Source organism: Trachurus trachurus (assembly GCF_905171665.1).
Source record: "Trachurus trachurus genome assembly, chromosome: 13".
Taxonomy (NCBI): domain Eukaryota; kingdom Metazoa; phylum Chordata; class Actinopteri; order Carangiformes; family Carangidae; genus Trachurus; species Trachurus trachurus.
The window spans coordinates 16,641,250-16,653,509 of NC_139892.1; the positions used below are offsets into that span (position 1 = coordinate 16,641,250).

At 40.5% G+C, this 12,260-nt stretch overlaps 1 protein-coding gene across 1 annotated transcript; it reads left to right on the forward strand.

The window, feature by feature from the left end:
* Nucleotides 1–107: 107 nt before the first annotated feature.
* Nucleotides 108–10,909, forward strand: pdcd10a (programmed cell death 10a). Its single transcript, XM_083984683.1, has 8 exons — nt 108–353; nt 2,111–2,304; nt 4,506–4,559; nt 4,752–4,869; nt 6,331–6,457; nt 8,819–8,897; nt 8,991–9,073; nt 9,471–10,909. The coding sequence occupies exons 2-8, from the start codon at nt 2,215–2,217 to the stop codon at nt 9,550–9,552; spliced, it is 633 nt and encodes a 210-aa protein (XP_083840809.1). The 5' UTR covers nt 108–353; nt 2,111–2,214; the 3' UTR covers nt 9,553–10,909.
* Nucleotides 10,910–12,260: the final 1,351 nt, after the last annotated feature.

The window sequence follows — 12,260 nt, forward strand, 5'->3', positions numbered from 1 at the left end:
AACCCCTTTCCCTCTCAACACCGCCTCCCCCTCTTCCCCGGCTCTCGGTCACAGTTTCGTTGGGCAGAGAAAACTTCCTGATTCATCACAAGAGAGGGGCAGAGTTTCTCACAGGACAGAGCGACGGAAGCACTTGTCTGTTGTTGTTGATACACATTATTATTATGTTTTATCACCACCGCTTGGAGCTAGCAACATAGCTTCCGTTAGCTGCGGGCGAACGGAGTTGATCACCTGCTTTTAAGCTGCTAATCTCACGTTAGCACGCTACCTGTAGGTACTGTCCGCGTATCCACCTCCTGGACATCGGCACTCTGCATTTCCTCGTCTCGATAATAGCTGTTCCATCGCAGGTAAGTGTCGTGCTATGTCTGTTGACTCTCTCTATCACTGATATATCATTTTCTTCAGGTACTGTAGTTAAAAGCGATGAAACAAAAACAAAAAACTTGCATGGGACGGTGGTTTGGTTTCAGTGGCTGTGGCAACACAGAGCATCATCTGGTGAATGCGCGAAGCTGGATAAGGAGCCAGCACCTGACACAAAGTTTTTTTTTATTGTTTTTTTTACTCTCAGTTTTCTCAGTCGCTGCCATAACATTTTAAGAAGAAGCAAAAATTATCGGGTTGAAAATCAACACAACCGTAAAAGCTGTCATTTCAATGGTGATGATGATGCAGTCAGAAACAGTTCATAAACTCACCTAGGCCTACATGGAGTCAGAAAGAGTGGTTGCAGTTTTGCCGCCATTTACCTCTCAGGTAAACTTTCTCTGTGTTCTTGTCCATGGTGTCCAGTTTGTCATGTGTCATAACAGGTAAAGTAGTACAGGTCAGGTCAGGTCAGGTGTAACCAATAAAGTTAATTAGCCTAATGTTTTTCCATGTTATCTAGTTAGTAAAGCAAATCTGTCTGTCAGTTGTGGAGGCTGTTTTCATTCATGTAAAACTAATTTTATTTCATTAATGTAATTTCTAAGAATCTAGTTGGATTAAAGTACATTGTGTAATGTCTCTAACATTACAGATTGTATATTCATAGTTTTCTGGGATTCCTTTTGCCACTTTGTGTTTAACTTTAATCCTGTGGTAGGCCTTTGTATAACCATGTTTTTTTTTCTGTTGGCTCTAGCTCTTGAAGCAGACCAGTCATTCCTTAGTCCTAGTCACCTATTGGTATTAAGAAAAACTTCCATAGTGGGCCCATATATAACCATAATGTTTGTGTGGGTGCAAAAGGGCAGATTGCCTGTAAATGACTGAAGAGCCCTCTGATAGCCGGAGGTAAAAGGTAGGGCTTTAGCTGTCGTCAGATCAGCAGGTGATGACTCATTATAATCTTGAAAGACAAACTCCTGAGACGGTGAGACTTGGTATGTCAGTGATTCTACTCTGCCCAGTGACAAATGATCTTTATATGATGAGTAAAAAGAAGAATGGCATTTGATGTCGATACTGTGAAGGTGTTGCAGAATAGACAGTGGCTGAAGAAGAACTGGTCCTCGAGGCATCACAAATAGACAAGTGTGTGTGAGACAATGTGGACCAATGAAAGAGGATATCATTGATGTTTTTCTTTTATTTCAGCCACCAGACTTCACTGCTTCCTTAAGACAGGGCTGAGGTAAAAAGAAAAAAAAAAGTCATATAATGTGTAGGCCAAGTTTCTATATTTATCACAGCGACATTTTTACTGCTGCAGTAATATTGGAGAGGTTGCCCTTGTTCAGGTATGAGTCATGCCAGTTTTCTCACCATTGCACCCAGTGGAACAGTAAAGTTCAAGCTTGGCAATGTGGCTGTTGTGTGACGATCATGTCTGTGACTGAAAGGCTTTCTGGGAAGTACTGCACATGGGAATTTATGACATGTAATGGAAGGAATTGAGCTTGTGCACTGTTGGAAGCATTATATAAGTGTATTTTTTATTATTTATTTCATCTCTGACTAACCAAATTTTCTGTTCCCTCTCTTCACACAACATTTTATTGTTTTATTTGACCTTTTCTTTATTTTAAACCCCTTACTCTAACACTATAACTGATTTCCTTCCACGCCCATATATCTCTCTGTGCTTGTTCACCTGTCTTGCATTGTTCTTCTTCTTCAGGTCCTTGTCTGCTCCCATTCTGTCAGTCTCTGTGAGTGATTGAATGTGGCGAGACTGGCATCAGTAGACAAGCACACACACAGAGGGCCACTGATTGGTCAAGGATGACCATGGACGACATGAAGAATGAAGCCGACTCCGCCTCACTAGTCTCCATGGCTCTCTACACCGTGATGTTTCCGGTCTTTAACCAGGTGAAGAATTTAAAGAGTTCCAGTCGAAGTGAATACGATAAAAGCTGAGTAAACAAGGCCAAGGTTTGCTGCATGAGAAAGAAATAAAGATGAGTCCTGTTGTAAATATTCAGGTGTAGCAGAGAGGGGGGTTGCAACGTGTGTCTAATGAAAATGCTGAGGATTGTTTTTGGATAGTTTTTTGGGGTCAAGTTTAAAGGTTTATGCTGTGTCAGAACACATTAGGATACACAACATCCTCTGTCTGTGTGAGCAGTGTTACAGTTATATACAGTGATAGAGTTTTATGTTTCACATTATTATGCCTACAGGCTATGTTTTTCCTTAACTCTTGCACAATGACAAGGTTTCTTCTGTTTCCATTTTGCTTACAAATGAAGTTCAAAAGAGTGTGATTGTTTAAGATCAACAGTTTGTATATTTACCAGTATTAAAGAGGAACTAAGCAGGATTTCTCCCCTGGCTATGCTACATTTTAACCTTAATTAAAAAGCTCCGGAGTAATTGTGATAGTTACTGTAACTACATGACTTGTGACTTGTGACGAGTGACAACGGAGGCTCTCTGCCTTCATCTGGCGTCTCACGGCTGAAAACCAACCTTGCAACATCAGTGCAGTACCTGGCCGCCGCCCCGGTGTCCCAGCACACCGCGACACAAACGCGCCGTAATCTTTTGTTCATGACGGTTAAAGCAGAAGTGAGTGGTCCGGTCGTTTTCGCTAATGCTGCGTTCCAGGCAGGCTTTTGAAATCGTAAATTACAGCTTCAAGTCACAACTTACGACTTTGTAGCGTTTCAGGCAACCCACTCGTGTTTTTCCGACCTGTTTTACCGGTGAAAGTCACTATAACGGCCACTCGTAACTTCCGACCGGTGAACTAGTACCAGATCGAACTGGTACCACTTCACGGTCGGAAAAATACGAGTTTCCTTGAACGCACCATAACAGTCCTCGTCCCTACGTCACCACATTCACGGCGTTCCTTGGCTGCACACACAGCCCTGCATGCCGTTCTCTCTCCTCATTGGATAAAAACTGTAGGATACGATAAATGTTTTCTCTTCGGCTCAGAGCAGAGCAGAGGGACTGAGAGACCCGTGTTTCGGTCCAAACACTCTATGTAAGTGATTGCTGTCGGAAGATATAACTATTTAAGACTTATATTAACACAAATATATCACTCACTTCTGCTTTAAGACTACACAAACACACGTGCCGTAACATCGTATATGTAATGTTTTCCACCGCTCCATTTATTGATTTTTCGCCGGCTTCGTTGTAAACAGATGCACATGGGCGAGAGGAGCTTAACCGAAACAACGGAAAAGCCAGTGGACTTGCATAGTTCCCCTTTAAAGTAAAAAAGTAATTTATTTCTGCTAATTGTAAGCTTCAAAACAATCTGCAAATTGTACACGTCGAAACATGGCAAACTATAATTTACCCAGAGGTCCCAACCATGTTAGGAAGTGTCAAGAGGTGCTGTGCAAATGTTAAATCGAAACTGACAAGACAAAGAAAATCAATAGAGAATACTGTATGTGGTGGCACATACTTGAGAACACAACAATGGCCTTCATTTATCAAACAAATTACACTGCACTTTGTACTGAAAACAATTTTAAACAGACATCTTTGATCTTTATGTTGCAAATCAATGGGGGACACACATACTGTACACACACACACACAGGCTATATTCTATTGCGCCACAGAGAAAAGGAGTATTGTGTTTGAAGCCAGACAAACTCTTTAAATGTATATATCATATTTACAGCCTCTGGGAGGCCTGTGAGTTTGCCGCACTGATCATCTTCATTCCCCAAATCTGACCAATCGACAAGAAATGCATAAATTGTAAACGGCATTTTCCACAAACATTTTTAGGTGAAGCCTGATGATTAAGAAACATTTTACTCCAAAACAATACAAGATTTGTGGGTTTGAAAAACTCTGTAATACCAGATTCAGCTCAGAGGAAGTGAAGAGAATCGAGCACAGTGCACAGTCCAATACAATAACACAGCATCCTCCTTTGATATTGCAGGTTGCCTGGCTTGTATGTACTTTCTACAGAATTACATTTCAGGACAGAGAAAAGTCTTTGATAAGAGTTGAGCTGTGTGCGTGTGTGTGTGTGTGCATGTTATGGTTATTGGTTTTGCTTATTGTTGTGTGTCTGTGTTATAACTTTTCAGTTGGAGCAAGTCAACTTATCAGCAGCGCAAACCTTGCGAGCAGCTTTTATGAAGGTTAGTTTGTTTACATTTTGTGAAATGAATGGCCATCTCTCTTGTAATAACTGGGTTTATACCTTTTTTTTTACTCCTCAATGTTTTCAGATTATCAGCTTTCCGTTGAGGTTTAGATGTGGTAAATTCAACCAATGACCAAGCCTGACTGTGATTTCTATGAGTGCAACTTGTATGTTTGTGTGTCTGAAGGCAGAGAAGGAAAACCCAGGCCTGACCCAGGACATTGTTATCAAAATACTGGAAAAGAAGAACTTAAAAATCGACTACAATGAGTCGCTACTTCGCATGGCTGCAGACGATGTGCCAGGTAGGATGCTGGGTGCTGGATTAATGCTACGTGTAGAGAGTGAAGGATGTGTTACATAAAAGTGCATCAAACTAGAGAGCTGAAATGTGGAATTATATCAAAAAGAAACATCAACTTTCCTCCACTGCTCTTTACATATCGGTTTAGATTAACTCCAGAGGAAGAAATGTCTATTTTTCTTGATATCCTCCAGAGGCACAACAGACACAACACTGACTGTATTTTTTATGGATGCTTCAACAAGCTGGATGATTACCAACTTAACCTGACAGCAATTTCTGTTACCTTTTTTTTTTTTTATTATTTTATTACATGAGTTACATTTTCCACCAGGGGGAGCTGTTTCTCCACAAATTGACTCATCTCCCTGCTCTCAAATGTCGCTGCGTTTCTGTCTGTAATTGAATTCCTTGTGCTGTGTACAGTGATTGATGGTAGTAATGAATTCACATCGCATATATACACACACACACACACTTTGGATGAATTTTAAATGCACACCCTATATGGCACATCCCAAGCTTTACTTTAATACTGTGTTTACTTAATAAACTAAACATTGCCATTTTAAATTGTGCACACACATTCACTAACATATGCACGATCATGTATTCATTTTAAACATTTGCACTCTAGACAGTTTATTTTTTCACACGTGCCACTGTAAGTAATTGCTTCATTTTGGTGTCTCCTACAGCTACAGTGCATTTGGAAAGTCCTTTCACATTTTGTTATGTTGCATCCCTGTGCTGAAATTAACAATAAAGCTGTTGGCATTCAATACACGACACAATGGAAACACAATGAGTGAAAACATAACAGAGTTTTAAAAGGGAGAAGTGAAATATTTCATATCAGATGATTTGTGGCATAGCTTCAGCTGTCATAAGTTCAGCTGACTGGACATGATTTGACACACCTGTCTGCATGAGGTCGTACAGCTGACAAAGTATATCAGAGGAAAAAAACAATCCATGAGGTCTGGAGAAGGGAACTACCTGCAGAGCTCAGAGACAGGTTTGAGTTGAGTTACAGATCCAGAGGAGGCCACAAAGAAAATTTCTGCTGCATTGAAGGTTCCCAAGGAGTGCAGTGGCCTCCATAACTCTTAAATGGTAGTTTGGGTTGCAGGGAGAGAGAGGAGCCTTGGTAAGAGCTGTGACCAAGAACCCAATGGTCCCTGTGGCTGAGCTTTAGAGATCCTGTGCGGAAATGAGAGAACCTTCCATACTTGCAATTGTGATATATAATTGTTTCCCTTTTTAATGAATTTGCAAAACATGTCGAAAATGTTGTTTTTTACTTTCTCACGATGGGATGTTTTTAGACAAGGTCGAGCATTCAGCATTCTGCAGTGTAACACAATGTGAAACAACTGAACACACTCTGAGTGCTCTGTACTTAAATGTTTGTTGACGTGCCCCCGTCACCAGGATCTGTATTTTTTTTGCTTCTTCCCAGAGTTCATGATTGAAAGACGAGAGCCAGAGTTCCAGGAGCTGAACGAGAGGGCCCGAGCTCTGAGACACATCCTCAGCACCATACCACGTGAAATCAATGACAGAGTGCGCTTCCTACAGACCATCAAGTAAGACAGCTCACTGTTTGTGCAGTATACTCCAGGTTTGTTTCTACATAAAAGCCTGTGAATATTCTCATTAATCCAGGTCATAGTCCCAGCCTGGTCAGATGCGAACGAACATGAACTGTTGAAGCCTCTTGGATGAGAGGTGAAACGTCTTCTAAGTCCAGTTGCGTTCGATTTAAATTTCCTTGAGATTCTACATAAAAGCTTCAGTAGAACTTGCATTAATTGAATACATTGCCAAAACATGTCTTGGAGACATTTTGCCAGCCATCCCTATGGATGATTCAAATCTTTCTCTTATGTAGGCTATTTATTTGCTTTGATACAGTATCATCAAGACAAAAACAAAAAGCAAAATGTATTCATTCTGTGAGGCTTTGTGGGATGAACTGTAGTGGGCACAAGCTGAAAATCTTTCAATAGCCTGTGTAGGAGTTTTTAGGCTGTTACAAACACACACTCACAGGCACGCTCCACACATGTTTGCAGTCAGTGCATGCACTTGTGTTGTTGCTAGCTAGAGCGAATGTCTGTATTATTAGTACATTGGTTGTTTGGGGGCGAATAAACACAGACTGCACAAATAGTCCCGTGGTTAAAGTCATGCAAATAATGCAAAGTGAAAATTCACTCCACTCTCTGTCTGCTCACGCCTCAAGACCTGAAACAAAAGATATGATTTGTTTTACTACAGCACATTCATTCAGCCAAATAGTACGTGTCTATGCGTTTGTCAACAGTTTGAGTAAAACGTTCAAAGAAGTAAATAACTGTGTTTCAAATCTCAATACATCCAGAAAGTATTTGACATTCATTTGAGATTGTCTATTGTTTCAAACTTGTAATTTGTGCTGCTGTAGAGTGCCAAGCAGTGCTTTAAAGGGATAGTTCAACATTTTTGGCAAATTGGCCCATTGCCATAGTTTTAGCAGTACTGTTCGTTACCTTTAATTGTCGGTGCAAGCTATTTTTAGAATGGCGGAGCAGAGCCGCGAGCTGCTCAGAGCTACGCTACGGAGGCTAATGGGATTTCTTGGTTTCCCTCATCAAACTTGTTACACTGAAATTAATAGGCTACTTGACATCCAGGAAACCTGTCCGCCACGACATGATGAGGGAAACCTTTTGGCTCTGCTCCGCCGTTCTAAAAACATCTTACACCGACAATTGAAGGTAATGAACCAACTGCTATGACTATAGCGATTATGGCAATGGGCCAATTTCCCAAAATGTTGAACTATCCCTTTAAAGTTTTATTTCGTTTTGTTACTGGAGATGTGTTCCGAACCCATCACTGGGTCACTCTTTATAATAAGGTTGGATGGCCATCCTTAAGTGTAAGGAGGGAACAACATTGCATGGTTTTTATTTACAAAGCTTTACTTGAAATTTTACCTGTTTATCTTACCAGCTTAATCTCACTTAGAATTTGTAACTTGCACACTCGTTCACAGGACACCTTGGTTTTACAAATTTCCAGTATCAGGACAGAATTGGGGAAGACTGCCTTTCAGTTTTATGTCCCCCAAAGGTGGAATAACCTACAAAACTGTCTGAAACTGGATCATCTTATTTCCTTAGATAGTTTAAAAAACTTATTATCAAATGTTTTACAACCTGTATGTAATTGTGGCTCATGACCTTGATGAATTTGTATATTGTATAATTGTGTTTTTGTAATCAGGGTGTCATTGAAAAAGAGAGCTCGCTCTCAATTGACCTTCCCTGAATAAATAAAGGAGAAATGAAAAAAAGTAAGAACAAAATAAACTTAACTCAAATGTCCACCTAGTCTTCCAACTAATCGTATGGGTTTCTTCAGCTGGTTACGGTGTCATCACATGACATAAGTATAGCAAGTAAAACACTATAACATGCATCTCAAACATACATACTGTATGTACCATTGCTTTGTATGTGATATAAGTGGCAAAGCTCTTAGAATTTTTTTTATCAGTGTCCACTGCACTGTGCGTGCACACACACACACCCACTATGGAGAGACAGTGAGAAACGTTTCATTTCCTTGGCGCACTTTGCCATTATTTTGATCGAATTCAATACTCTCAGTGAGTCACCCCTTAAGTTACTTACCCAGTGGACGACTTGGAGGAGAAATCAATTCAAATGGAATGCTAAAAAATTAAAGTAAAGACAGATTTCAAGTGCGTGCGAGGAGAGAGTGTAACAAAAAAAAAAAGTTGAAGGTGTAAGCGTATTTATGACAACAGGGGAAGAAAGGCAGATGACGAGCAGGATCAAAGAACTGTTGTTTCAGGGTTATCACTGCCAGATAAAACCAGACAGATTTTGAGATATTGTTTTATTAACATGCACTTTATTTGTGTGTCATATCCACAGAGACATTGCCAGCGCCATAAAGGAGCTGCTAGACACAGTTAATACTGTCTTCAGGAAATACCAGTATCGGAACAGACGGGTAAGTAGATACATGAAGAGGGAGAAGTGCATGCACACAAACAGTCTCTGTGAAATAAGTGGAGCTGAAAGGCTGTCTGTATTTATTGGCTAGGCACTGGAACAGCAGAAGAAAGAGTTTGTGAAATACTCCAAGAGCTTCAGCGACACTCTCAAAACATACTTCAAAGACGGAAAGTATGACACTGTTTCTAGTTTATTCTCTGTTTTAGGAGTTTTCTGTTTTTCTTCCTCTTTCTATCTTCTGTTTTGCCTTTTTCACGTTCACACTGAGCTACAAACAAATTTTACACACACATGCGCGCGCATGCATACACACACACACAATGTCACCATCATGTAAATGGTTGTTGTTTGATCACAGGCCTGCATCTATCAAATCCAACCATTGCTGAATAATTCCCTTGACCCATTTCCCGTGGATTCATGCTGGCTTGTATCCTCTGAAGCCTGACATTCTCCTTTCCAACCAGATCAAAAATGTTTCCTGGATCAATCCTGATATTGTTGCCATGGTTTCGTTGCCCTATGATTGACAACTGCATCCTTGTGTCTCTGTCACGGTTGTTTCCAGGGTGATAAACGTGTTTGTCAGTGCCAACCGGCTCATCCACCAAACCAACATGATACTGCAGGCCTTCAAGACTGTGGTGTAGCAGCCCAAGAAGACACACACACACGCCGAACAACGTTTTTATTTGAGAAAAGGTGATATGAGGGTGTGTAATTTGTAAAGGCATTGTATTATTTTTGGCTGTTTTAATTTATAATTCTGTAGCTTTGAGGGGAGATCAGGTAGTTTGAGGTTCAAAGAAAATCAGGTTGACAGTAATTGCCAGGGATTTGTAACTCTCTTTTATGTTGTTCTTTTATCAGATTCTGAAGTCGATATTTCTTCAGTCCTCTATATATTTCTCCCTCTGTTCAGTCCTATGTAGGACTAAAAAAGTGTAGGAAATGTGATCATTTTTCATGTCCTCAAAAGTTTGGCAATTTGCGAAAGTCTTAAAAAGTTACAATAAAAAAAAAGTGGCATTCAGTTTCCGAACACATTCCGATATTGTTGGGCTTTCACTTTGTTTTATTGTCAATTCTGGTTGTGAAGCGCACACAATGGTGTTTTCTACTTGGCGCTAATATCCTGTCACTATCAGCATCCATCATTTCCAACTTAAATCTGATATGTTTAGATCCTGTCAAGGAGTCAAGGTCTGGAGAAATATTTGGGAATTTGAAATGGAGGCTGTGTTTTCAGTTTTTCTCTCTGCGCTGCATCATAAACACCAGCCCCCCAGGTGAGCAGTAACTCCACCGCTGTGCAGTTTGTCTTTTTACTTTATGTAGGTACCGGTATGTGTGTGAGATCTTCTCAATTTGTGTCAACTAATATTTCATAGTCCACCATATGGAAGAAGAACACTTTTTTTTTTGATTATCTAGTTGTACTTCATAGCGTGGGCAAATTTAGACCAAAAACAAATCCACTGGACTTATTGATTGTTGGTCTTTATCGCTGTGCAAATACAAAGTTGTCACAGAACTGATCCAAGTAGATCTTTCAATCAGCATATTTTACTGTAGACCACAGTTTGCACAGCTGCACCTGTGCACACACCTCAGTACTCAATTGAGTTAGTTTGCAGGTGTTAAAAGGTCACTTTGACGATTAAGAAACCTATAAAAAGAAGTAGAGGGGTTATTTTGTGTAGCAGAAGTTGCACAACTTCCACTGAACGTCTGAAACTGCCTAAATGTCATGAGACAAGTTTTCCCAGACACGTAGACATGACAACTTGCACTTATTTTAACTTGTTTAATTTTATTCCATGTTTAAAGGAATTTAAAGCAGCAAAATTGAAATAAGTCGCAATTCAACACAAATGTATTTCTGTTGTCACTCTTTCTGATACTTGATTGTGCACCAGCCATTGCACCTGTCTTTCAGCCAAATGTTATTAGATGCAAATATGAAATTCAAAACAACCATTAAACGAGTAATGAAACCTGAAACTCTTAAACCAGAGTCATGAAGAGTGTGTTGAACAATAACGTTTCTTTTTTTTTTTAAATATTCCAAATAAAAGAGTTTCCAATACTCGAGGAAGATTTTCTAAAGTGGGTCTTTCAGATTTCCATTGTTGTAAAGTGCTTCATTTCCGCTCAGTTGCCCTTGCGTTCTGTTTTCTTTGATGGCACCTCTTTCCTCCCAAGTGCTAAGATCCGCACCAATTTTTTCCCCATTCCAGCAACTTCATTCTTCTCCCTGTATAATAGTGGATTTTCCATGGTGGATTTGTGGTGGGCTATTTTGGGCTCTGTACTGGCTCCTACATGCACTGCTGTAATCCAATTGTGATAGTGTTAATTTCTAAAGCTTTATTATTGAAATTGCTGAGACCTAATTTTCTGATCCTGTCACCGTTGACGACCGCCATAATCAGCTAATTCAAGTTATTCCAGGCCATTAAGTCAAACACAGGGATTGGTCGTGGTCACCGAAGCCGCAGGGAGGAGGAGGAGGGTTTGGGGGGGTGATGATAACATCTATGTTGGGTCTGTAGCTTAGGGGTGAATCCACGCCTGCAGTCACACATGCAATCTATTTGTTTCAGTTTGAACACAACCCTCAGAGACTTTCGTGTTTGTGCGTGTGTGTGTTTACGCTGAGTGACCCACAGGATGCCTTCTCAAAGGCATTTGAATGACACTATAAAGCCCTGGTGGTGGTGTGTGTGTGTGTGTGTGTATGTTATTTTGTTCAGGTCCAGGTTCACATCAGTATTTTCTAGTTGTTTGAATGCTCAAGCACTTTTATGAGTGGCAGTAGAATACCAATGTCCTCGTGATTTATGTTGCTGTGGCTGTGTGCGCACAGGTTGTGTGTGTAGGGGTGTAATTGTACCTCACACAGATTATCTTCTCTCCAGTGCCTAATCTGTGAATAGAAGTAACACACACACAAACACACACATTGTGTTACATACAGACGATGGGGGCTGGACTCACAAACACAACTCTTTTTGACTACTTGGTTGCCAGGAAACTTCCCCTTAGTCTTTGAGAGTGAGGGATAATAAAAGGAGAGAATTGAGTGTGCATGTGTGTATGTGTGTGTGGCCTCTGCTACCGTCTGGGCTACTGGGGGCAGTTAGTTAACTCTCTGTGGCTGTGTGTGCTGTTAGCATTGATTGCTTCTCAGACAGCGGTGGCTTAGACAAACTTCTGGACACAAAGCTCGGGCTCTGGGAATCAGCTTAATCTCCTGCGGTCGGACAAGACCCAGCCAAGGCCAAGACAGACCAACCAGAGACTGAAGATTTGTTTGATCCGTCATACTTTTTTTCTTCTTCTTCTTTTTGAATTG